Here is a 25384-nt window from a genome sequence, read left to right as displayed (position 1 = left end):
TTATTGCACAAAGCCACTATTTGATTTCACGCCAGTACAAAGAGAGCTCTCCAGCGTGGAGGAGGTGGAGGCAGCTATCGAAGGAGTTATCTATGGCAATGGTTGCAATGGAAACAAAGAGGAGCCCATGGGATCTGCTGGGGATCTGCTGGGGCTCTGCGTACTCCATACTGGGTCCCATTAGATGTGACAGCTGATATAGTCTGCGAAGGGCAAAAACAAACTACTCAGCAAAAGCAGGCGGACGTTGATAAACGAAGGCACACTGGGCTCATCATCGGGGAGCTGAGGGAATTCTGCGGCAAAATGCCAACTCAATATCAGCCGGAGCCATCCAACCCAATTAGATTAGAAGATGTGTCGCTTTAAGGAGCGAAACTCGGTGACACTTTATTCTTTTCAGTCAAAGGTTTAAAAAAGTAAAATGTCAAGAGTCCGATAGTTTACAGTTCAACTCCCGGGACTTTTATTACCCAGCGAAGAAATAAAAGGATGGGTGTAATTCAACACTTTTAGAAACACATTTCAGAATTTGAATTGATCAGAAAGGTTGTGTAAAAGAGCAAAGAAGGTAAAAAAAGTTGCGATTTTTAGTGAAAATCTCTAATTAAAGAGACAAACAAGTCTCCAATCGGCCATTTTAAAGCTACTTTCCAACATAAAACCAAGTCACAGCTCTTCAGAGGCGAAGCGCTTTTCATTAAAAGCTAATAAAACGTTGTGAAATGTAAAAAAAAAAAAAAGCACACACAAATACAACCTGCATAATTAATCAATCTATCGACTCTTTGTAATGTGTTGAAATTGCGATATTGATTTTCTGTTCAACAGTAGCTTCAAATGCATATATTAACACCTGCATCTCTGAGGAGGGAGGTCACAACCCAAAACTGTCCCGACGTTTAATTAATTGAAAATTTCCTTGTGAATTTGAAGCACAACATCGAAACATAAACTGAAATCTTTAGGGGTAAAAAACCTGCATATTATGCATATAACACAACATTATATCGAGGCCCTGTACTGAAGAGGGGCTCATAAACTAATGACATACAGTCATCACAGAACAGAAACACCCACGATGCATGTGGTTGTTGTGGGGGCCCACATTTAATTGTTTGCCCCAAGGCCATCGAGCAGGTTAACCCGGCCCTGGTGAACCCTGCAACATGTCTCAGCTTTGGTGAATTTAAATGCTTTTTCTAAAATAATGTTGGGATGTGTGATATCTTTGAGACAAACTGCATCACGGTAAATGAAGTAGGAAACATTTTAGTGTGAAAGTTTCCACAGAGACAGAGACTGCTGTGAGCAACATGGTTACAAAAGGAAACACTGCCCCTCTGTGCATGTGCTGCAGAACTACTGGACACGCTACATTAGTGCTCTATAGGTGAATACGGTAAAAATATCATTGAATAGATATCCCTATTTATTTTCCCCCAGTTGATTAATTACATTAAGATAATTATTTTTTGTATTACAAGTTTTCTGAAATTTAAATATTCAAATGAAGCATTATCTTTTTTGCATAAATTCCAGAACAGAAATCTGAACATAGCATAAAGCCAGGTTAAACAATCCTGTTTTATTTTGTTAAAATATTAGAGTCAAAGGTTTGTACTGAGGGGATTCTGGATCTCTCTTTGAATTAAGTAAATAAAAATAAAAATAAAGAATTTTCGCCATGTTTTCAAGAATGAAAAGTTCTATAACTCAGGCTGTGAGTGACATGTGAACAAAGCCCTCTGCACAAAGCTTCAGAATATAGAAAGGAATGAAAGTGGAAAGTTTGGTGTATGTAAGTGCTACTGAAGTGGAGATTTCTGCTGAAGAGTGTGAGAAAAAGCTCCTTTAGAGAAAAGCTCCTTTAAAGATATGTATTGTAACATTCATACATGTTGTACACACTACAGGTGAACAGAGTCATACATGTTGTACACACTACAGGTGAACAGAGTCATACATGTTGTACACACTACAGGTGAACAGGGTCATACATGTTGTACACACTACAGGTGAACAGAGTCATACATGTTGTACACACTACAGGTGAACAGAGTCATACATGTTGTACACACTACAGGTGAACAGAGTCATACATGTTGTACACACTACAGGTGAACAGGGTCAAACATGTTGTACACACTACAGGTGAACAGGGTCAAACATGTTGTACACACTACAGGTGAACAGGGTCATACATGTTGTACACACTACAGGTGAACAGAGTCATACATGTTGTACACACTACAGGTGAACAGGGTCATACATGTTGTACACACTACAGGTGAACAGAGTCATACATGTTGTACACACTACAGGTGAACAGAGTCATACATGTTGTACACACTACAGGTGAACAGAGTCATACATGTTGTACACACTACAGGTGAACAGGGTCATACATGTTGTACACACTACAGGTGAACAGAGTCATACATGTACACACTACAGGTGAACAGGGTCATACATGTTGTACACACTACAGGTGAACAGAGTCATACATGTTGTACACACTACAGGTGAACAGAGTCATACATGTTGTACACACTACAGGTGAACAGGGTCATACATGTTGTACACACTACAGGTGAACAGAGTCATACATGTTGTACACACTACAGGTGAACAGAGTCATACATGTTGTACACACTACAGGTGAACAGAGTCATACATGTTGTACACACTACAGGTGAACAGGGTCATACATGTTGTACACACTACAGGTGAACAGAGTCATACATGTTGTACACACTACAGGTGAACAGAGTCATACATGTTGTACACACTACAGGTGAACAGAGTCATACATGTTGTACACACTACAGGTGAACAGAGTCATACATGTTGTACACTCTACAGGTGAACAGGGTCAAACATGTAACTAACAGATATCATGAAGCTTCCCCACTTCATGACTCACATCAACACAAGTTTATATTACAAGTGTTTAATATGTACATGAGGCGTTATGTAAAGTAGCTGTGGAGAGTTTAAATCTACACACACACACACACACACACACACACACACACACACACACACACACACACACGCACACACACACACACACACACACACACTCTGGATGAGGATTTTTATTTTATCTCCACTAATCTGAAAACATGTTATGGAAGCAAAACAGCCCAAAAATCTCAAAATAATAATGTTGGCATAAATAATGATGTTGTCTGCATCGAGTTCACAAGAGTCACCTTATTGTAAAACAGGTCGAACAAGTTAAAGACATCTGAGAAGGTTTTACAGGTGAAGTGACAACAAAGCACCTGTCAGAGGGGCCTCGCCCCCCCCCACGGGTGTCATTATACACCCAGAGACAAAACCACCACACCTGACACTAGTTGTCTAAGTGTCCTTTAGTTTGTGATCATCTGAAAACAACATGTTTTTGCGGTTTTGTATTTAATCTCATATTTCAATTTTTTTTAGTGAGATGAATAAAGATCTTATCTTATTCATATGAACCTTGTGATGATAATAAAACCAACACAGTTGTTAAAACGAGATTTCAACACACGGACCTTCTACGTGGAAGTACAACAAGATGAGCTGATAATGCAAAGCATGCCTTATCAAATATTGCATTTCAGTTTAGTGCAATTTCCTGAATGTTTTTGGAATTAATCATACAACCAAAACACATTTAAACACAACAACACTGGCTTTAAGGCCCCTGGAGGTATTTAGCCCTGAGGCAGTTTCTTGCTTTGCAAACTCAGTTTCTAATCCATCATGTGTACAATTTAATAAAATACGTATGATTTTATTTAAAACAAATTGGTGTAAATGACACACGACATCCTGATACATCCTGTACAAATGAATATCTAACAGATTAAAATGCAACATGGTAGAAAGTTGACGAGTCAAATAGAATATCAGATAAATACAGTAAAAGATATATGAGAGGAAAGAGCAAGAGTGTGGTTCGCAACAGGAAGTGTGTAAATATTTGTAAGAGCGATAAATTTGCAGCGAGTGGGAGTGACGTGTGAAAACCTTACGCTCAGATCTATGTGTGTTTCTCAGAAGCCAGATGTTTATATTTAAAACTTTGAAGAGAATGTGATAGTGATAGTGAATAGTGATGTTTCAGAGACATGCTGTACTGAGCAAGAATACATTCTGCTGAATGGGGGACATAGACACAATTACAGAAATTGAATATTTTCTAGGAGATCAGAGAGTAAACGCTCCGTTTTACTGCTCAAGATGCCTACATTTAAAGGGATAGTTATTGTTTGAAACAGGGTTTCATGAAGTATCTATTGTCGTGTTTTACCTATAGTAGATGGCGTTCTAAGAAAAGCAATGTACTGCTGTGGATGGGGAGCCACCAGAGTCCATTGATAAAAACAGTAATTTTCCCTCGTAGAACACAGGAGTTGCTGGTCTGTCGCTGCCTCGATCAGTTAGTTAGTTTGTGTTATTGTGTGACTGGTGAATCCAAATGAACCCTTTAAAACACCAAAGTCACACAATAAACACAAACAAACTAAATGATCGAGGCAGCAGTAGACCAGCAACTCCTGTGTTCTGCAAAGATAAATTTACTCTTTTTGTCAATGGAGTCTGGTGGCTTGAAACAGAGCAGAGCTAACTGCTTCAGTTCCCCAAAGCTGTATGACAGCAAGGTAAAGTGGTGAAAGTATTCTTAATATAGCGTACACTTAAACTGATATTGATTATTTTATAGTTGGGCCTTTTTTTTAAGTGTGTAAAATGCATCTCCTGTCTGTTTCTCCAAACTGGGGGCGTGCAGACTGTCATCTACTGTAGGTAAATGCTTTTAACCCCGTAAGGACATGAGAGAACTGTTGATTACTGCAAACTCTTTCTTAGCAGCTGGAAAAACAACTATATGTGTAATCCCAGTTCTCAGTCTGCAGAGGAAACTGGATGTTCCTGATGTTATTTCAGTGAAGTCAGAGTGGGAAGATCTTTTTCACATCTGTGTAGCTTTCCCCCTCCTCTTCTTGTCATCCTTAAGTATACACACGCTCACAAATATGCAAACAACTGACGTCAATCTGTTTCTCTTACACAAACTACATGTAATGCATCCTCTAATGTAACCGTAAACTTCTAAATGCCTATTCTAACCTTAACCCTAAAGCAAAGTCTTAACCCTCAAACGTCTGTTTAAGAAGGACAGGACAAGATGTTCTCGCCTTGTAAAAATGTATTGTGTCAAGGAGTCCCCTCCCAAAGTCAAGTCAAAACAAAGCTCAGACACAGTAAATGTCCACATGTGTACTGTTGGAGACTGCTACAAGGGGTCATACTCCAAATGTGTTGGCACACTAGAGATAAAAAAAAAAAAAAATGTAATCACCCTTTAAACAGTGCGCACATTACTCAAAGCAACACTCAAAGCACATTTTGGGAAATAAGCAAACTCGCTTTCTTGCCAAGAGATAGATGAGAAGACCAAGAGGGGATTCTAGACAATGGGCCCCACGGACATGCAAAAGGCCCCACCACCTGTCACAGGAGCAAAATACAGACTTTACAGTTGCTTAGTGTCTTTGTAGTTGTTTTGTGTCACTTTGTGGTTGTTTTGTGTGTATTTGTAGTTGTTTTGTGTCATTTCGTAGTTGTCTTGTGTCTCTTTGTAGTTGTCTTGTGTTACTTTGTAGTTGTGTGTCTTTGTAGTTGTTTTGTGTCACTTTGTAGTTGTTGTGTGTCTCTTTGTAGTTGTATTGTGTGTCTTTGTAGTTGTTTTGTGTATCTTTGTAGTTGTTTTGTGTGTCTTTGTAGTTGTTTTGTGTCTATTTGTAGTTGTATTGTGTGTCTTTGTAGTCGTTTTGTGTCTCTTTGTAGTTGTATTGTGTGTCTTTGTAGTTGTATGTCTTTGTAGTTGTTTTGTGTCACATTGCTGTTGTGTGTCTCTTTGTAGTTGTATTGTGTGTCTTTGTAGTTGTTTTGTGTACCTTTGTAGTTGTTTTGTGTATCCTTGTAATTGTTTTGTGTATCTTTGTAGGTGTGTGTCTTTGTAGTTGTTTTGTGTATCTTTGTAGTTATTTTGTGTCACTTTGTAGTTGTATTGTGTGTCTTTGTAGTTGTTTTGTGGCTATTTGTAGTTGTTTTGTGTCTCTTTGTAGGTGTATTGTGTGTCTTTGTAGTTGTTTTGTGTCACTTTGTAGTTGTTGTGTGTCTCTTTGTAGTTGTATTGTGTGTCTTTGTGGTTGTTTTGTGTATCTTTGTAGTTGTATTGTGTGTCTTTGTAGTTGTTTTGTGGCTCTATATAGTTGTTTTGTGTCTCTTTGTAGTTGTATTGTGTGTCTTTGTAGTAGTGTGTCTTTGTAGTTGTTTTGTGTCACATTTTAGTTGTTTTGTGTATCCTTGTAATTGTTTTGTGGATCTTTGTAGGTGTGTGTCTTTGTAGTTGTTTTGTGTATCTTTGTAGTTATTTTGTGTCACTTTGTAGTTGTTTTGTGTATATTTGTAGTTTTATTGTGTCTCTTTGTAGTTGTATTGTGTGTCTTTGTAGTTGTTTCGTGTATCTTTGTAGTTGTTTTGTGTATCCTTGTAATTGTTTTGTGTATCTTTGTAGGTGTGTGTCTTTGTAGTTATTTTGTGTCACTTTGTAGTTTTTTTGTGTCTCTTTGTAGTTGTTTTGTGTCTTTGTAGTTATATTGTGTGTCTTTGTAGTTGTTTTGTGGCTCTTTGTAGTTGCATTGTGTGTCTTTGTAGTTGTTTTATGTGTCTTTGTAGTTGTTTTGTGTGTCTTTGTAATTGTTTTGTGTGTCTTTGTGTCACTTTGTAGTCATTTTGTCACTTTGTGTCACCTTGTAGTTGTTTCAGGCTCTTTGTTCTCTTTTTGTGTCTCTTTGTAGCTGTTTTATGTTTCTTTATGGTCATTTATAAGTCTCTGCTAAGTTGGTACTTGTCTTTTTGAGTGCCATTTTGCAGGTGAGCCTTCAAAGAGCACTTTGGGTGCCTGGTCCTGTGCCACGTAGACAAGTTCAGTAATCTATACACAGCGAAGACTGATACCACTATCATATCTAAGAGCTTTATATTTATTGTTAGATAAATAAGAAGCTAAACCCAGCCAGGAGCGAGTCAGTTTGGAGCAACAGAAAAACTAGGAAACAGCTGGAAACAGCTGGAAACAGCTATGTTTTCGAAGCACCTCAAAATTCAAACAAAAACTGAAGTGTAAAAGCTATAAGTTGTAATGTGCCAGACTATTTCTTGGTACCTTTGGACAGAGCTAGGCTAGCATGTTTCCTTCTGTTTCCAGTCTTTGTACTGTATTTACAGGACACATATAAGAGCGTATTCCCAAAATGTTAAACCTTTTTAATAAAATTGTTCCTGTAATATCCCTTATTTCCATGTAGACCTTTAATTGTGTCTGTTAAAGACCACATTTACTTGTGTAGAGTTAGTTATTCTATCCACATTTTACCTTAACCATTATTAAAAGAATGGTTTTAGTGCCTCCACAATTTACCTATGACAAAATATTTTCCTAAAAGGTTTTAATTTATCCCCTCATGCCTTCTGGGTTTATCTTCCACACACCTGGATGAATATGCAAAGTTTATATCTAAAGTGTTTGATAGTTATGGTCAGATCTGCCTGTAGCCTCTGATGCAGCCTGTTTGACAGGTCTGTGTAAACACACCCCTGAGCAGATTCACTGACAAAGAATGTGGCAGGGGAGTTCACACCCACACAGCCAGAAAACCTTTCTCTGCCTGACTCTGAATACTACAAATGGTCCGATTTTAATGCAATGTAGGACTACTTTTTCGAGTTTGCACCCACGGAGAGATTGGCTCATATCTGAGATTGGAAGACCTTTTTTTGTAATGTCCTCTAAAGTAACTATAATATCAATTTGTCCGTGAACACACCACAAAACAACTTTCTTCACTGAAGCATGAACATATATTATTTATACACATTTGACAGATTTAATGCACCTCACGTCTGGGGTTTTCTTTCACATATTTTCTTTTCAGAAAAGCACCTTCTTCCTGAATGATCCACCCGTTCGAGCAAATTACAGCAGGTTTTCCGGTATCAATTTTCCAAAATAAAACACTTATTGACGTTTAATAATTCTAAGTTTTTGCACCAAAGTTTAGCAATACATTTCAGTCCTGAGCAATGACTCATGACCAACTAGTCTACTGTTTGGTAAATAACCTCGAATAAATACAGATTAAATATATGTTTGATAATAAGCTTCATGTCACACTCGTGCCTACACACATTATCTGTATTCCTGCTAAAGCAAAGATATATGTAGTTTGACGATTAAGGATTTCAACGTTTTATTTTATGTTTTTTAAACTCAAATTGTATTTTGTATATCTCACCAATTCCAATTTGCAAGTGTTTATCCAAGATTTCATGATGTTCATTGTCACTCCGGTTAAACAAGTACAATCGTGTGAAATTCTTCTACTAGGAGGCTAAATATTAAAAATAAAATAAAAAAAGACAAGCATAATATAAGAAGCAGTAAAAAAATATATACATGCATTAATAAAGAATATTGCATTTAATGCGATTTCACATGTTGCACGGTCACATTGTACATCTTATTATTATTTATATCTATAACTACTATTTCATTGCTGTTAACTTGCACTATAACAATATATTACATAAAGTATATTCTCAGCACTTATGACTCCTAGTTAGAGTTTTATCATTTATTTATTGTTCTTACATTTACGCTTTTATTTTTGTAACAGCATCGCTCCACTTCCGGCTGTGTTTAAAGGACGTGAAGCAGCTTGGGGCTGGTTTCTCTTCACTTCAGAACAAGATTGGATCTGTTTAATATTTCTTTGCCTCGGCGGGCGCGGGAGGAGGAAGAGGTCGTTTCATCTGCGCACACTGAAGGAAACTAATCTCTACAAAGTGAGTAAATAGTCAGAAAATATGATGCATACAAGTTTTAATTAGTTTCGCATTTGTTGCAGAACTTTTATTTACTGCCTGGTTTAGACCTTCACATTAGCATGCACGCGACTGACGGGTAAATCGATCGGACTCGGTTCAGTGAACCCAGATGAAGTTTGATGGCTCTACTCGACCAGTGTTGCACAGTAACTAAGTACTTAAGTAGGATACTGCACTGAGTTTTGAGGTATTTGTACTTTACTTGAATATTTCCATTTCTTATACTTTACTACATTACTGCACTGCATGTACTTGACAACTTTAGTTACTTTGAAGATTCAGATTATTAATACAACATATCATAATTATTATGTATTATTACAGGTTAAGATGAGATTGATTGATCTCTTGGAGAAATCCATAAGCAACCAAGCAGTACAGGTGAACAAGGATAAAAAGCTCCTTGTGATGAACACATTAATGCATCAGTAATTACAACCCAATAATATAATAAATATTATTCTGAAAAGGATAATTGTGCAGAAGGAGGACTTTTACTTTTGGTACTTTAAGTGCATTTTGATGCTGATACTTTGTACTTTTTACACTGGTATTACTATGTTTACTATTTTTACTTAAGTACTTCTACCACCTCGCCAGGGGTGGGATTTATCTTGCTGTCAAGTTAAAATCGTTTAACTTTCTAACCAGCCTCACCACTATTACTTGCACTCCCTGCCACTTTATTAGGTACACACTGCTGTTAATGCAAATATCTAATCAGCCAATCACATGGCAGCAACTCAATGCATTGGGCATGTAGACATGGTCAAGATGATCTGCTGAAGTTCAAACCAATCATCAGGATGTGGAAGAAAGGCGATGGCATGGTTGTTGGTGCAAAACCAAGCTCACTAAATGGCACTAAAATGGCATTTTTCAGGCGGACAAATCGGGAGAATATTAACTTTTTTTCAAGATTTGTCTGATCTGTCTGTCTCCGCAACAAACTCTCACGAGATCTGGCAACACAAAACGTTAACACAAGTCCAACTGTGTCAACATTTTTTCAGTAATTCAAATACAAAAACACAATTGACAGTTTTAGCCATTGCCTGTGACTACAGCGAGTGGGGCATCCCAATGCTGGGGCGGTTTTTCTTAGGTGGGCCACCAAGGTATATTAATGGCCGCCCGATTATATTTGGCAACCCATTTCCAACTTATTTTAAAGGTTCCATGTGTAGTTCTGAGCCACCTGCTCCAAAGAACTAGGGGGAAGTATTTCACTTCTACTTCTGGGTCCATACAATCTAAATCATCATCAATCATCAAAACCATTAGTTATTCAGAAACAACTATATTATGTTGACCTGTTCATCAGACTGCTGAAACTCTGAGAGCCGGTCTAAATAACTCTGCAATCTTATCTTCACATGGAGCTTAGATATCTGTGTTTACTGTGGCACTGGGGGCTGTACGGTCCGTGTAACATTTTGATAGTTTGTATGTTGGCTTGGGTCAGAGACGAGGGAACGACTCGTGTTTTTGTTTCGTCCTCCGCGCGGACACGGGACTGCTTCCCGGTAGGAGCTCCGGCGGCTCGGATATGGCCGGCGAATATCCCAGCACCGGGAGTCACAGCGGGCTGATGGAGCGCTGGGTCTAACCTGTGTAACAGCAGCAACAGAAAGTTGGGAGTCGGCTATTTGCTCACTGCTAACGGAGGATCTGTCCATCTCACACACTCTACTCCCGGCGGAGCAGCCTCCCGAGAACGGTGAGGAAGAGGCAGGGGTACTAGACGTTCTCTCGTTTCTGCCACTTTGGATTTAATCAAAACAAACTATCTAAACGTGCAGAGATCATGGATGTAATGTTGATAAGCCCGGAGTCTGCCTGAGTCAGGCAGCTGTACTTCTCCTCCCTCTGTACTGAGGCAGACTGGAGCTACAGTGACTCACTATCACCTCTAGAGGAACAAGTGGTATTACAAGACTGGAGGGAGCGGCGCTAGTCTGTTAGCATGCTAACTTCAGTAGATATCTCTGCAACACAACATATAGACGTCTTTGATAACGTCAACACTGTTCCCTCTTCACATTGTTTTAATGTGTGAAGTTAAAATATGGCATATCTTACACATTGGACCTTTAAGCCTAACCATGATCTGTTTTCTAAACCTAACTAAGTAGTTGTGTCTTGTTCTGTTTCAACTGACAACGATAACCAAGTGTTTAAAACGTTGACCTCAAAACTTAATTGAGAATGTAGTTTAGTTGTAAGGAAACAGGGTTGAAATATAACTAACAGAAAGATCTGTTACATTTTTGTGGATGTTAACTCTTCTAAAATCTTCTCCGTAGGAACCCAGTGTGCATAACTCAGCTACTGACAGTTATGGCGACCATAGTGATGGATAGAATTGGCCGAGGGTTCATCAGCCTGCAGCAGATCAGGGAGGTTCCCCGGATGCTGACTGAGGCTGCACCCTCCATGCCCGGCACCGTAAAGGACACCGAGGTTCCCTACTACTTTAGGGAGCGATACGTCTGCACTGGATACCGACCAATCAACCAAAACTGGCGATACTACATCCTGTCTTTATTCCAGCGCCACAACGAGACAGTCAACATCTGGACGCACCTGCTGGCGTTTGCAGTTATTCTGATTAAGTTTGGGCAACTGGCTGAGACTGTGGACTTTGTTAGTGATCCTCATTCGTGGCCCCTGTTGATCCTCATCCTGTCCTCTTTGATCTACTCAGCTTTTAGTGTAGCAGCTCACCTACTGGGTGGGAAGTCTGAGCTGTGTCATTATAGCTTCTTCTTTCTGGACTATGTTGGGGTAGCACAGTATCAGTACGGCAGTGCTATAGTTCACTTTTACTATGCTGTGGATGAAGGCTTGCACAGACACGTGCATGGGATCTTCATGCCAGCTGCAACCATACTCAGTTCTCTATCATGCCTGGGATGCTGCTACGGCAAATACTGCAACCACAGCCTACCGACGTGGGTGCGAAAGGTGTTCCAGGTGGTGCCCTCAGCACTTGCCTATATGTGGGACAGCAGTCCTGTGGCTAAAAGACTCATATTATGGTCTACAGCCAGCAATGACCCAGCTGCTATCTTTCACTTTTGCCAGGTTGCTTTCTTTCTCAGCTGCACCTTCTTCTTCACCTGCCCTCTGCTAGAGCGTTGCCTCCCTGGGCGGTGTGATTTTGTGGGACAGAGTCATCAGATATTCCATGTTTTTCTATCCTGCTGCACTCTGTGTCAGATCCATGCCTCCCACCTCGACTACGTGGGCCGTAGGGAGCTGTATTCACGTCTACATAGGAGCGATGAGGCTGCACTCTTTGTGGGACTGTACGTGGTCAATTTAGTTTCATGCGCGCTAATTGTTGCCTTCATGCTGAGGAAAGTTAAACAAGTGCTGGATCTCAAAGCCAAGTCCAAATGATATATTGGATATTGTAGAAACTATATGCAAAAGCATTTATGTGCCTTTCCTCCCAGACCCATGCTTTCATAGAGAGGACTGCCCATTGTTTCGATGGCCCATTTTCCGTATCTCCTATTGTCAGAAAAATGTCCCCATTGGATCAATTTGTTTTCCTTTGATGGTGAAGGTATGACCCGCCCTAATCTGCCTCTGATTGGTTAGTACTTGTTTTCTTTGTTGGTTGGGTTGGTGAAGTTTAGGCATGAGAAGTTAGATTGGCTAGGGTTAGAGCAAGAATATTAGAATTAAGCCAATCAGAGGCAGAGTAGGGCGGGTCACACCTGCACCACAGTAGAAAAGAAATATAGGGAAATCAGGACATTCTGATGACATCATTCTGCATAGTAATTAGCCATGTGTTGTGGTTGTTGCGGAGAGAGTGTATTTCCGAAGCAATGGGCCTTTGGAACAATGGCCGTTTGTTTTCGGGATAATGGGCTGTCGGAGGAATGGCATAGCACATTGATAGAAAGGGAACTAATTAAACTGTATATGCTGCTGGCTTGTATTATGTAAATAGGCCATAGACTCCATAACTGTAAGTGCCAGATTACAAGAGGGATACATAATGATATTAGGAGTTAGTATTTCAGTACTGAGTTGTATTAGAATTTGTTGAGAAATTCACAGTATCAGCATTTTTAATGCATCTGCAAAGTTGCTGAAGCTTTTTCTATAATGAATAATAATAATAATCAAAACTTGCATATCACTGCCTACTGTGTGTGTGTGTGTGTGTGTGTGTGTGTGTGTGTGTGTGTGTGTGTGTGTGTGTGTGTGTGTGTGTGTGCCTTGAGAGACAATTGATTGCACATTCTATGTCACATTTAGCCCTTGGAAAGGTTTCATGTGTTTATACTTGCAGATTTGAAATCTTTAAAAACGTGTGTTTGACTTTTATTGTCAGTCTGAGATTTTAAAGGGTACGTTTGGATTGTTTGAAGTTGGTTCCCGTGAGCAAAGTAATGTACCGCTGTGGACGGGGGCAACATGTATTTTAGCCTCCTAAAAATCAGTGTACACTAAATCTAAGAATATTCTCAGCAGTTTACCTTGATGTCAGGCAGCCTTTACGACGGGGAACTGAAGCCGTTATCTACGCTCTCTTCAGAGCCACCAGACTCCATTGACAAAAACAGTTATTTTACTTCACAAAACACAAGTTGTTTAGTTGCTGGTCTGCCACTGACTCGATCAATTAGTTTGTTTGTGTTGTGTGACTTTAGTTTCTAAAGGGTTAGTTCGGAGTCACACAATAACACAACCAGCAACAAAACATCTCGTGTTTTTCCAGGTAAAATAAGTGTTTTTGTCAGTGGAGTCTGGTGGCTCTGAAGAGAGCGTAATAACGGCTTCAGTTCCCCGTTGTAAAGGATTTTCTGACGGCAAGGTAAAGTGGTGAAAATATTCAACATATAGCGGACACTTAAACTTATATATAATAAAAGTTTAGATGGATAAATTAGATTTTGTTGAGATTTTGCAAAGCTTTCGTGCCATTTATAAAGTAAATAATAATAATACATAAATAATTGGAACTATACCTTTAACTTTATTGTTGCTGTTTTGCCAACACACGTTTTTTCATAGCACCTTTGAGATATATTGATATACTGACTTTAGACTGTCTCAATATGGATATTTGTTATTTTAGACATTCAGCATTTAAGTGTCGACTGTTTTGTATTATATATGTTAGGATGTCAACAATCACTGTATTTTGTCTTATGGTAAAAATGAATGCGAGTGTTATATAAGTGTATTAATTACAGATAAAGGTACTGTGATAATGTATTTTTGGGAGATTATACTACTAGTAGTGACCAAGATGTAAAGACGTGGGATTGAGTCCTACCTTAACGTGCCTTTTTAATATATTGATTTATTTCTCTTGATGCACTTTTATTTTCTCAACGTTATGTTAAACCTGTATGATTTTGCCCGTTTTTTCTTTCTATTGCCAAATTCATGTCGACTAAAGGCCTCCTGATTGTGACGTCCTTGATCCACCTGCTGTGTAGATGTAGATATTTGATGTTTTCCCCTTTTTACTTGCAGCAAAGCTTCCGCAGCTCTCGTAGACTGCATGTTTGTGTGTGGACTCGAGACCAAGACCTACAGAATGAGATGAAATGATATCGCTTGTAACTGTTAATTATGGAGTTTGTTTCATTCAATATTAAATAAATGCATAAATAAATAAATATGCTTATAAAATAAATAATGATGCAATAAGTATATAAATACGTGTATAGATAGATTTATAAATAAGTTCAATAAATAAATATTTTTTAATTGAAACCATTCATTTGAATGTAACGGATGGACAGTTTCAAAAAGCTGTGAAAAAAATGTGGCATTATGAAATAAAAGTCCTGAAATAAATAAAAGTTGTCCTTTTGAAACATGTCCTTATTTAAAATTAAAATAAATATAAAAAATATTTACATATTTATTGCCTCATTTGTTTATTGAAGGATTTATTTCACAGGCATGATTTCTTATTTAATATTCAATAAAAATGTAATTCCAGAGTTAATAGCATAAACATGTATCTTATTATTGCAACACCTGTTATTTCACTGTTAAACAAAGAAAGAAAAATCTTTAACATTTTGAGTTCTTGTTATTTTGTAGGATAAACTGTTAAAGCAGATCCTGTTATCGTTCTTTATGGAAGAAGTGTTGAGAAATCTGACGCCTTGGACGTCTTTGAATGGTTCCATAGCCTCAGCTGTTATTTACATACCGTACAGACACACTTGACACTGTGATGCATTTGTGTTGGTCATTTGTAAACTGGGACGAGCGACGGGCACAAAGTGAGTCTGTGCCTTAAGCCAAGTTAGGATGTTATGCAAGCAAAGCATGTCCTCTGTAACGGAATAAAACTGGCTGAGAAAATTAAAATGTTCTTTTCATTGTACATCTTATAAATGAGGTGACCCGCCACCATGAACATTTATCCTCTCAGTCCATGCAGGGAGGGTGTGTGAGGTGGACCTGCCTGGTTGGAATGAGTTGTTTATCTGAGACATTGGTCACAGACATGCAAAAGCCCCCCCCCCCCCCCCCTTCTCCTACATAGAAACAAAACACAGACTTTGTAGTTGTTTTGCATCTCTGTGGTTTTGAACCTTTTTGCAGTTGTTTGAGTGACTCTCTGTGGTTGTTTTTCCCAGGTTGATAGTCATTGTGAGTTCCTTTGCAGCTGTTTTACATCTTTTTGTGGTTGTTTTGGTCTCTTTGTAGTCTTTTTGTGTGGTTTTCTGTTTATTTTTGGTCATTTTGAGTCTCTTCCTGGTTGGTCTGTGTCTCTTTGAGTAACATTCTGTAGGTGAAAGCCAGGAGGGCCCTGACACTTGTGGGCTCCTGGGCCTGCGCATAATAGGTCTGTTCAGTGACCCATCCATAGCTATATGTTCCAATACATGTGCTGTGGCCCTTTCCCAGTTCTAGCTCAGATTTCTGATCCTTACTCTGCTGCTTTGTAGAACCTAATTTAAGATTAAGAACGGTGATGAGTTAGACCCCAATGCCTGGATGTGAGTCACTTTAGGAAAGCTCTGTCCGACCCATGTATTAACTGCAGCAGTAGTGTAATGGAAGTACCACAGTGTGTCTGGTATAATCTGGTAACCTCCACATTTAGGGCCCAAGGCCATGTCCAGAGCTACAGCTGACTCAATAATGCCAAACCTCCGTGTCCAGCTATTAAAATAAAATCATAGCCACATTGATGGAAGGCCAGATGGTATGCGTCACTCGTTGGTTCAGTTTCTGTGCAGTGCCAGGAAGCTAAGGTTCTCCAGTGTGGGACATTATCATTGGTCCTGCTCCAATGGCAGGGATGAACCTGAAATATACTCAATCAAGGACTTTTCTTTCTGGCTATTGTCTTGGTGTGAGTGAAGCTGTTTGTCAGTGACAGTAGGTACATTCCCTTGGAGTTAACACTATTTGGAGTCAAAACATCTCTAAATGTCTCCTTCATCAGAGTCATCATTGTGTTGTTCTCTGATGCAGAATGGACTACACAGTATACCTGCTGCCCCCAAGTGGTCACAGTCAGCTAAACCTGCATTGAACTCGTATAAACTGAAGGTCAAGGCGACATGGACCCTCCAGACGTTGTTTGTCTAATCCAACCAGCAAACTGACACATTAACACTGAGATGACTGCAGAAAGCTGTCTGTTTACACTGTGTTCACACCCATTGGCTTTTCATACCAGTTGAGCTCTTTATCTCAAGTGTACACATCCAAACCATATTGCTTACAGCGTGGTGCGGTTAGCGTTGCGTAATACTTTGTTACCTCTGGTAAGAACCTCTTTGTATCTATTATGTTAATAGACATATTGTTGTGTAGATTATGTCGCAGTGTGTCATCGGCTAACTAGAGGGATGTGTGTATTGTTTATTTGTCTGTGTTGCTGCTGTGGTATTTACATGAGCGTTTTGAATTGTTAAAGACATTTAGGTCCCGTCCTGCTCACTGTGATCGCTCATATTTAAAGTTGTCAAACTCATGTTTATAATTAGAATCCGCTTTAATGGCCAGGTAAGTGTGTACAAATACAAGGAATTTAACTCCGGTATTTTGTTAGTCTCAATGTACATGCGTAGAAATAGACATACAGCTAAAAACAGGAACTGAACAAAGGTAAACATAAACGTTTGACCAGAGGTGGTAGAATACTCAGGTAGTAGTAATACCAAAGTGTAGAAATACTCTGTGTCAAGTAAAAGTCATGCATTCTTTTTACTTAAGTAAAAGTACAAAAGTATTAGCATTAAAATATACTTAATTTACAAAAAGTACTCATTCTGCAGAATGGCCATTATCGGAAAACAATATATTTTATATCACTGCATTATAATTAGTGATCCATTAATGTGTTCATCTTTTTAATGTTGCAGCTGATTAAAGGTGGAACTTTAATGACTTGTTATACTGCTGGGTAGCGTAATCAATAATAGAACATCATAGTTGATTTATATTTTGTATTATTAATATGAAGCTGCAAAGTAACTAATGTTGTCAAATCAATGTAGAGGAGTTAAAGCACAATATTTGCTTTAAAATTTTAGTGGAGAAGAAATATAAAGTTTCACAATGATGACGATCTGACGGAGGAACTAAGGATCTGGGCCGTTACATGTGGAGAGTGGCTGATGAAGAAATGAGATGCAGGTGAGGAGGTGGGCAGGGAAGGCCAGGGACTGGCAGGAAACCAATGAGCAGTGCAGGTCTGGAGGGCAACCAGGAGGCTGACAGGCGGAGCAGGTCTGGAGCGGCGTAGATGGAAGGCAGCTTGAGGTCAGGAAAGGCAGCTGGCAACTAATGATCCGGCTGTAGGCTGGACCAGAGATTGACAGGTTTGGGAGGTCTGGCTGGATATCTTGGCTGGCACGCAGGGCTGATTAGAGATAGGTGATGGGTGTAGGGAGTCCGGTGATGGGTGACAATTGAGGGGCCTTGAGAATAGGGAATTTGGCTGCAGAGGAAGGACAGAGTGAAAGAAATTATAAAACATGTGAAAAAAGTTCGGTGTTCATTTTTGTGGATGTTAAGTCTAAAAATCTTCTCTGCAGGAACCTCTCAACGACTGACAGTTATGGCGACCATAGTGATGGATAGAATTGGCCGAGTGTTCATCAGCCTGCAGCAGATCAGGGAGGTTCCCCGGATGCTGACTGAGGCTGCACCCTCCATGCACGGCACCGTAAAGGACACCGAAGTTCCCTTCTACTTCAGGGAGCGCTACGTCTGCACTGGATACCGACCAATCAACCAAAACTGGCGATACTACATCCTGTCTTTATTCCAGCGCCACAACGAGACAATCAACATCTGGACGCACCTGCTGGCGTTTGCAGTTTTCCTGGCTAGATTTGGGCAACTGGCTGAGACTGTGGACTTTGTTAGTGATCCTCATTCGTGGCCCCTGTTGATCCTCATCCTGTCCTCTTTGATCTACTCAGCTTTCAGTGTAGCAGCTCACCTACTGGGTGGGAAGTCTGAGCTGTGTCATTATAGCTTCTTCTTTCTGGACTATGTTGGGGTAGCACAGTATCAGTACGGCAGTGCTATAGTTCACTTTTACTATGCTGTGGATGAGGGCTTGCACAGACACGTGCATGGGATCTTCATGCCAGCTGCAACCATACTCAGTTCTCTATCATGCCTGGGATGCTGCTATGGCAGGTACTGCAACCACAGCCTACCGACGTGGGTCTGTAAGGTGTTTCAGGTGGTGCCCTCAGCACTCGCTTTTATCTGGGACAGCAGTCCTGTGGCTAAAAGACTCATGTCATGGTCTACAGCCAGCAATGACCCAGCTGCTATCTTTCACTTTTGCCAGGTTGCTTTCTTTCTCAGCTGCACCTTCTTCTTCAACTGCCCTCTGCTAGAGCGTTGCCTCCCTGGCCGTTGCGATTTTGTGGGACAGAGTCATCAGATATTCCATGTTTTTCTATCCTGCTGCACTCTGTGTCAGATCCATTCCTCCCACCTCGACTACGTGGGCCGTAGGGAGCTGTACTCACGTCTGCATAGGAACGATGAGGCTGCACTCTTTGTGGGACTGTACGTGGTCACTTTAGTTTCATGCGCGCTAATTGTTGGCTTCATGCTGAGGAAAGTTAAACAAGTGCTGGATCTCAAAGCCAAGTCCAAATGATATATTGACTTTGATTAACCTGGCTCTGTCCAAAGGTCCAATCAGAACCTCTAAATCACACAGCATGTTCCTTCTCATTTGTTTATTTGCAACCTCACTACAACAAGACATGACCAGGAAATAGTAGGCTACGCCATACAACCTCCCGTAAAACCCAAACTTGCCGTCTTTAAGCGGCGGTCACACCAAGAACGTGAGAAAGGTGCTGCCTGAAGCTTGGTGACGTATGGACACTTCTCGCAAGTCGCAAGGCTAGTTGGTGAACTGCTGTAGCTGGCAAGCTAACCACTAACATACTAGCTAGCTGAGCTAACGGGAGTGAGCTGCTGGATGGACTATTTTATATAATTTTGTTCAATGAAGTTATTAAAAAGGGAAAATAAAGCTCTCTGAGCTAACAAGCTAGGTTTCTTCTATCATAGACAGTTCTTTGTCCCCTCAAAGGTCAACACTGTCAGCAGGTCTTTCTATTTGTGTGTCAAAGGCCTTTAGACTTCTTCTTTATTAGGGATTAAACAAACAAGATAAAACATGTTAATAAATGAGCTTTAGAGGTTCTGGTGAGCAGAGCCAGGCTAGCTGTTTCCCCTGGCTACCAGTCTTTATGCTAAGCTAAGCTAATCTCCTGAGTCCTGCTTTACTTTATATGAGAGTGGTGTTGATCCTTTTAATATATCAGATGGATGTTTAAAAAAATGTCCAACTATTTGTTTAAGGATTTATCTATTTAACTATTATGCACCTATATTTTCATTATGTTTACTTTTGTGTAAATATAATGTAATGTTTTTCACTGCATCCAGTTTCTGAATTAACCAACAGTAGTTCCTATTTCAAGGAGGAAAGTTACATACGAGAAGAATACACTTGATGCTGTGCATCTGTTTTTGTCATCTGTATGTTTGGAAAAGCAAAGTGTATTCATCTTATTGTTCCGGGTCTGTTGACCCTGTGTGTCCACACATTCTGTTACTGTAAGACTAGATGGAAGGAACAAATTAAACGTTTTCTACGTCTGACCGATTATCAGTGTCAAAGCTTCATTGAAGGGCAAATTCACCTTAAACATACACATCATTTTTCCTTTGGTGGGAAGTATTATTCAGCCTGTGAAAACAGTAATGATATCCTCTGTGGCTCTGAAGGAAGCGTTACAAAATTTGAGAAAATAAACCCCTTATGATGTCATCAGGGTTTGAGCCATTTTAACAGGTGTAAAAACAAAACAACAATATGTTTGCATCAACATATATAACATAACATATTTATATGCGTCCATTTTTACAATTTGTACCTGTTTACATTACATTTCTCTCTTTAACAGTTTTCACCTTTGTTTGTTCTTTCTGTTGTCATGTGTATCATAATCAGAATTTGTTTTTTGCCAAGTACAAGGAACTTGCTTTGGTGTATAATTGTGCAAACATAGACACAGTAAGAGTAAGATAATTCAAATGTAAAATAAGAGCAAATATTGAAGGAAAACTATTACACATTAAAAATGTGTACAAGAAGCATAAATATACAAAAAAGGAAATACAATAAGAATAAGACACTCTGAAAACATATGTACAGTATTTATGAATTAAACGTGTAAGAGCTGTGCAGATTTAAAGGCCGTAGTATTTTGCAGAAATGTGCAAAATTGTTCCAATCTCAACACATTTGACTCTTTTTTATTCTTGACTTTTCTATTCCCTGATCAAATTCTATAAAATAAACTCTAGTGAAAAACACCTTTCTGCTTCCCCAAGTGTAGATGAATTGATATGTATTTGAGGTAAACACATTTGCAGAAAGACCTTTATTTCTTCTCATGTCATGAGCAGGATTGTTTTTCTACTTCCTCCTGTGCGAGCCTCGGGGAGGATATTGTTCCCCTCGCTCAGATATATTGACTCTCCTGGTCGGCTCTGCAGTCCGGCTCCAGTCTCACTGTGTACATAGTGTGTACTGACCCATCCTGCACGGCTCAGTTACTCACTTAAAAACCCTGAATCAGCTGAATTATGGCACTGTTGGACTCGCTCCCACATTCCTCCCGTGTGACTCACAATAGAAGAGGCCGGCCTGCTTCCCTTGTGATAAATTCCAAACTAAATTTCATCACTGCTCATTAAACTTGGGGCTCAAAATACTTTATAGCAAGCGACGACACACAGCTGATTTGTCAATGTTTGAGTATGATGTCATTATAATTTGGAGAGTCTGGATAATGTCAAGTTATTCACTGTTCGGGCTAATGGTTCGACAGAGTGCACCAGAATGGTACAATCCCACATTGAATCCTCTTGGCAGCCACCCCACCTCTTTATTTATTGCCCCTCACCGAGAAAGGTTCATTGCGGAGAGAGGCAGCTAAAAAGTGTATTTATTAATTAAATGAATATCAGAGATGTTGTAATGGCTCCACCATTTTGATACAGACTGAAATATGATATATTATATAAACAAATACCAAATGACTTTAGTGACTTTGTGACTTTAGTAAAACATCTACAGGATGGATTTGCACAAAATGTTCTACAGATAATCCTGATTCCCAGATGATTTATCCGACTGACTTTGGTGATCCCCTGTCTTTTCCTCTAGCGCAGGGGTCAGGAACCTTTTTGGCTGTGAGAGCCATAAAAGCCAAATATTTGTAAATGTATTTCCTTGTGAGTCATACAGTGTTTCCCCTAGGTATACTGTTGTGCTGTCCAAGATCCCGTGCGACAGGGGGTGAGAAGCCCCGCCCTTCGCGAAACAGAGCTCAAAATTGCCTGCGAGCCATAGGGCGTCATCGAAAGAGCCATAGGTTCCCGACCCCTGGTCTAGCTCCACCACGAGGTGAATTTGTGTTTATTTTTGCGATTGCGAAGTTCCCCACAAGATCCCTTAACTTTTCATCCAGTCTCACCATCAGGTCATAATTTTAGTTTGTCTGGTTTTGGTTTATGATCAAGTATCTGCAAAACCAGGGTTCGAGTTATATATATTATCTACAGTAACTAATGTTAGGAGCATAAATAAATAAATGGCTGCGCATTCAGAGAGAGAAAGAGAGAGAGAGTACTGCTTTCTATTCAAAATATTGTAAAGATAATGTTGGCTACAAATGCGTTCTCAAAGGGCGTTGCGCAATATCCTACAATAGAAAACGTGTCTCTCTCGGCCTATTTAAATAACAGTTGTTGGTGATGCTATTAGCGACCCCCATCTGACGTATGATTTTACTGCTTTACTCGAATCCTGCTACAAAACTAATTACATCCTTTGTCCATCCATCCATTCATCGTCTACCGCTTATGCTGGTGATAAAGCGCAGCCCTGGCGGAGGCCAACATTCACTGGGAACGAGTTTGACTTACTGCCGAGTATCCGGACACAACTCTCGCTTTGGGCGTACAGGGATTGGATGGCCCTCAGAAGTGACCCCCTCACCCCATACTCCCGCAGCACCTCCCACAGTATCACCCGGGGGACCCGGTCATACGCCTTCTCCAGATCCACAAAACCCATACTCCCAGGCCCCCTCCAGGATCCTTGCGAGAGTGAAGAGTTGGTCCGTTGTTCCACGACCAGGACGGAATCTGCATTGTTCCTCTTCAATCAGAGGTTCGACTACCGGCCGAACCCTCCTTTCCAGCACCTTGGAGTAGACTTTACCAGGGAGGCTGAGAAGTGTGATACCCCTGTAGTTGGCACACACTCTCTGGTCCCCCTTTTTAAATAGGGGAACCACCACCCCGGTCTGCCACCCCCTAGACCAGGGGTCCCCAAACTTTTTCCTGTGAGGGCCACATAACCTTTCCCTTCTCTGATGGGGGCCGGGGTCAGTTTGTAACAGAAAAAGTGTCTCTCCCTGAGGTTTCTTCCATTTTCCCTCTTTAATTATGGGGTTTCTTTTAGGAAGTTTTTTCTTGTGCGATGCGAGGGTCTAAGGACAGAGGGTCTAAGGACAGAGGGTCTGAGGACAGAGGGTCTAAGGACAGAGGGTCTAAGAACAGAGGGTCTAAGGACAGAGGGTCTAAAGACAGAGGGTCTAAGGACAGAGGGTCTGAGGACAGAGGGTCTAAGGACAGAGGGTCTAAGAACAGAGGGTCTAAGGACAGAGGGTCTAAAGACAGAGGGTCTAAGGACAGAGGGTCTAAGGACAGAGGGTCTAAGGACAGAGGGTCTAAAGACAGAGGGTTTAAGGACAGAGGGTCTAAGGACAGAGGGTCTAAGGACAGAGGGTTTAAGGACAGAGGGTCTAAGGACAGAGGGTCTGAGGACAGAGGGTCTAAGGACAGAGGGTCTGAGGACAGAGGGTGTCGTAACCTGTACAGTCTGTAAAGCACACTGAGACAAATGTATAATTTGTGATATTGGGCTATACAAATAAATTTGATTTGATTTTGATTTGATGTGGCTCATGTGGTTCTTTCTGCAGACAGCATGTTCAGCTGTGGGCCCTTTGTTGCATGTCACGCCCCTCTCTCCTCATGCCCGGTCTGCCTGCACACTTTCCTCTGAACATTAAAGACCAAACCAAAAAAGGAACAAAGTTATGCCAGAAATGTATCAGTGTGTCAAAACCAGTATGTGCCAGAATTATATCAATAATGAAGTCTCACTGTACAGCTGCTGATAGACATGACACATTTATGACGTTACATTTCCAGCACCTGTACCAGCACTCTTGCAAACAGCTGTACTACATATCCTGACTTATACAGGTTTGTACTATCAATGATAAGCCAGCTGGACGGCCAGTTCTGCTAAATGCTTCATGATCAGGGCCATAAAAACTTGATTCCAGTCCGGATCTTTGAGTTCAACTTCCAATGTTGCGTTAACTGTGACAGTTGACAGGGTTTGTATGTCGAGAAGGACAGTGAAATGTTTGTGCAATATTTACTTTGTGAAAAATACAGTTTCCTATTCACTGTCAACAAAGCGACAGACGAAGCTTCTAAGTTAATAATCTGTATTTGAACTTAGATGAAGATATTTTTATCATTTGAGCAAACCATCCAAACTGGATGTTTGAGCCGCTTTCAATCAACAAATACAATAACATTTACATTTTACTAAACAAATTCTGCAATATTTTATATTTATTTATGTATTTATATGGGCTGCTCCATGTGTTATAATGAGAAGCTTTATGCTGAGATGAGAAAGAAAGCTGTTTTTCATATGAAGCCAAATATACATGTAAGACACGTAGGCCTAAACCACACACACACACACACACACACACACACACACACACACACACACACACACACACACACACACACACTCACAGACACAACCCTGTACGTAGAAAGTCAGATACAGTAACCTATGAGAGAACCAGACAGAGAGAGATGTGGGAAGCAGTGTGTGTGTGTGTGTGTGTGTGTGTGTGTGTGTGTGTGTGTGTGTGTGTGTGTGTGTGTGTGTATGTGTGTGTGTGTGTGTGTGTATGTGTGTGTGTGTGTGTGTGTGTGTGTGTGTGAATGAGTCTGCAATTCTTTGAAAGGGGGATGAAGCGGAAACAACCAAATGAGACAGAGAGGCAAAAAAAGGGGGGACTGTCTCAGGGGGTGAAACTGAAAGCGGAAGGAGAGACGAAGGACAAGAGGAATTAAAAGTGTAAGAGATAGAGAAAGAAAGTATCAGCCTTTATTAATATAAATATAAAAAAAACAAAATAAAAAAACATTAGCGGGGGTAAATGGAGTATGATTTTTACAAAGCGGCAAACCAAAATATGAATAAAGCTGTGCACTGTGTCTTTAAACTGAGCAGCCAGCAGTGCTCCTCAGGATGGAGGGAGAGTCAAGTTTACCAGAATACAACAAATGATTTCCTGTCATCGTTTCCGATATTAAACATGTATTGACATATTTACAATACTAGTCACATGTCCATATGTACAGGAGTTGTTGGTCGCTGTAGTAATTCCTTCTGTCCATGCCGGCGGTGATCATAACTCGACTCCAACACCCTCGCTTTGTGCAAGAATGCATTTTATGTTTTTGTGCAGAAAAGACTAATTGAGTTCGTTGAAGTCTCACATTAACTTTGGCCTGACTTTGTGATGCATAATATATGTTCAAACAGAACAAGGACTTTATGTCTTTAACTGGAATTGCATTGATGAAGGGATCTCAGGAATGATTACAGGAGTAAACCAGTTGAAGGGCCACAGGGGCCCATTGTTGATGTCATGCTTTCAACATATGGCTCTGATAGTTTAAAACATTTACAAGAATGGTGATGAATGTGGTTTCAGGAGGGTCGTTAAGTACGGCACAGATACGGAAACTAGGCATGATTTCCAAT

General features: G+C 40.2%; 2 protein-coding genes across 3 annotated transcripts; both read left to right on the top strand.

The window, feature by feature from the left end:
• The first annotated feature begins 8820 nt into the window (after window positions 1-8820).
• LOC115015752 (membrane progestin receptor alpha-B-like) lies at window positions 8821-20096 on the top strand. Of its 2 annotated transcripts, XM_029443289.1 has the most exons (3): window positions 16558-16721; window positions 17493-17595; window positions 17997-20096. In XM_029443289.1, the coding sequence occupies exon 3, from the start codon at window positions 18020-18022 to the stop codon at window positions 19082-19084; it is 1065 nt and encodes a 354-aa protein (XP_029299149.1). In that variant the 5' UTR covers window positions 16558-16721; window positions 17493-17595; window positions 17997-18019; the 3' UTR covers window positions 19085-20096. The 2 variants fall into 2 exon arrangements, with proteins under 2 accessions (XP_029299148.1, XP_029299149.1); XM_029443288.1 differs by lacking the exons at window positions 16558-16721; window positions 17493-17595 and adding an exon at window positions 8821-8910.
• Window positions 9963-15309, top strand: LOC115015753 (membrane progestin receptor alpha-B-like). The gene is made up of 2 exons (XM_029443290.1): window positions 9963-10672; window positions 11259-15309. Exon 2 carries the CDS (start codon window positions 11293-11295, stop codon window positions 12355-12357), a length of 1065 nt encoding a protein of 354 aa, XP_029299150.1. The 5' UTR covers window positions 9963-10672; window positions 11259-11292; the 3' UTR covers window positions 12358-15309.
• Window positions 20097-25384: the final 5288 nt, after the last annotated feature.

This window comes from Cottoperca gobio, chromosome 11 (genome assembly GCF_900634415.1).
Source record: "Cottoperca gobio chromosome 11, fCotGob3.1, whole genome shotgun sequence".
In the NCBI taxonomy this organism is placed as follows: domain Eukaryota; kingdom Metazoa; phylum Chordata; class Actinopteri; order Perciformes; family Bovichtidae; genus Cottoperca; species Cottoperca gobio.
This window is presented reverse-complemented; position numbering and strand designations above follow the sequence as displayed.

What these genes read in the sequence shown, in the direction of transcription:
- LOC115015753 (XM_029443290.1), top strand. Translation starts at nt 11,293, where the DNA reads ATGGCGACCATAGTGATGGATAGAATTGGCCGAGGGTTCATCAGCCTG.
- LOC115015752 (XM_029443288.1), top strand. Translation starts at nt 18,020, where the DNA reads ATGGCGACCATAGTGATGGATAGAATTGGCCGAGTGTTCATCAGCCTG.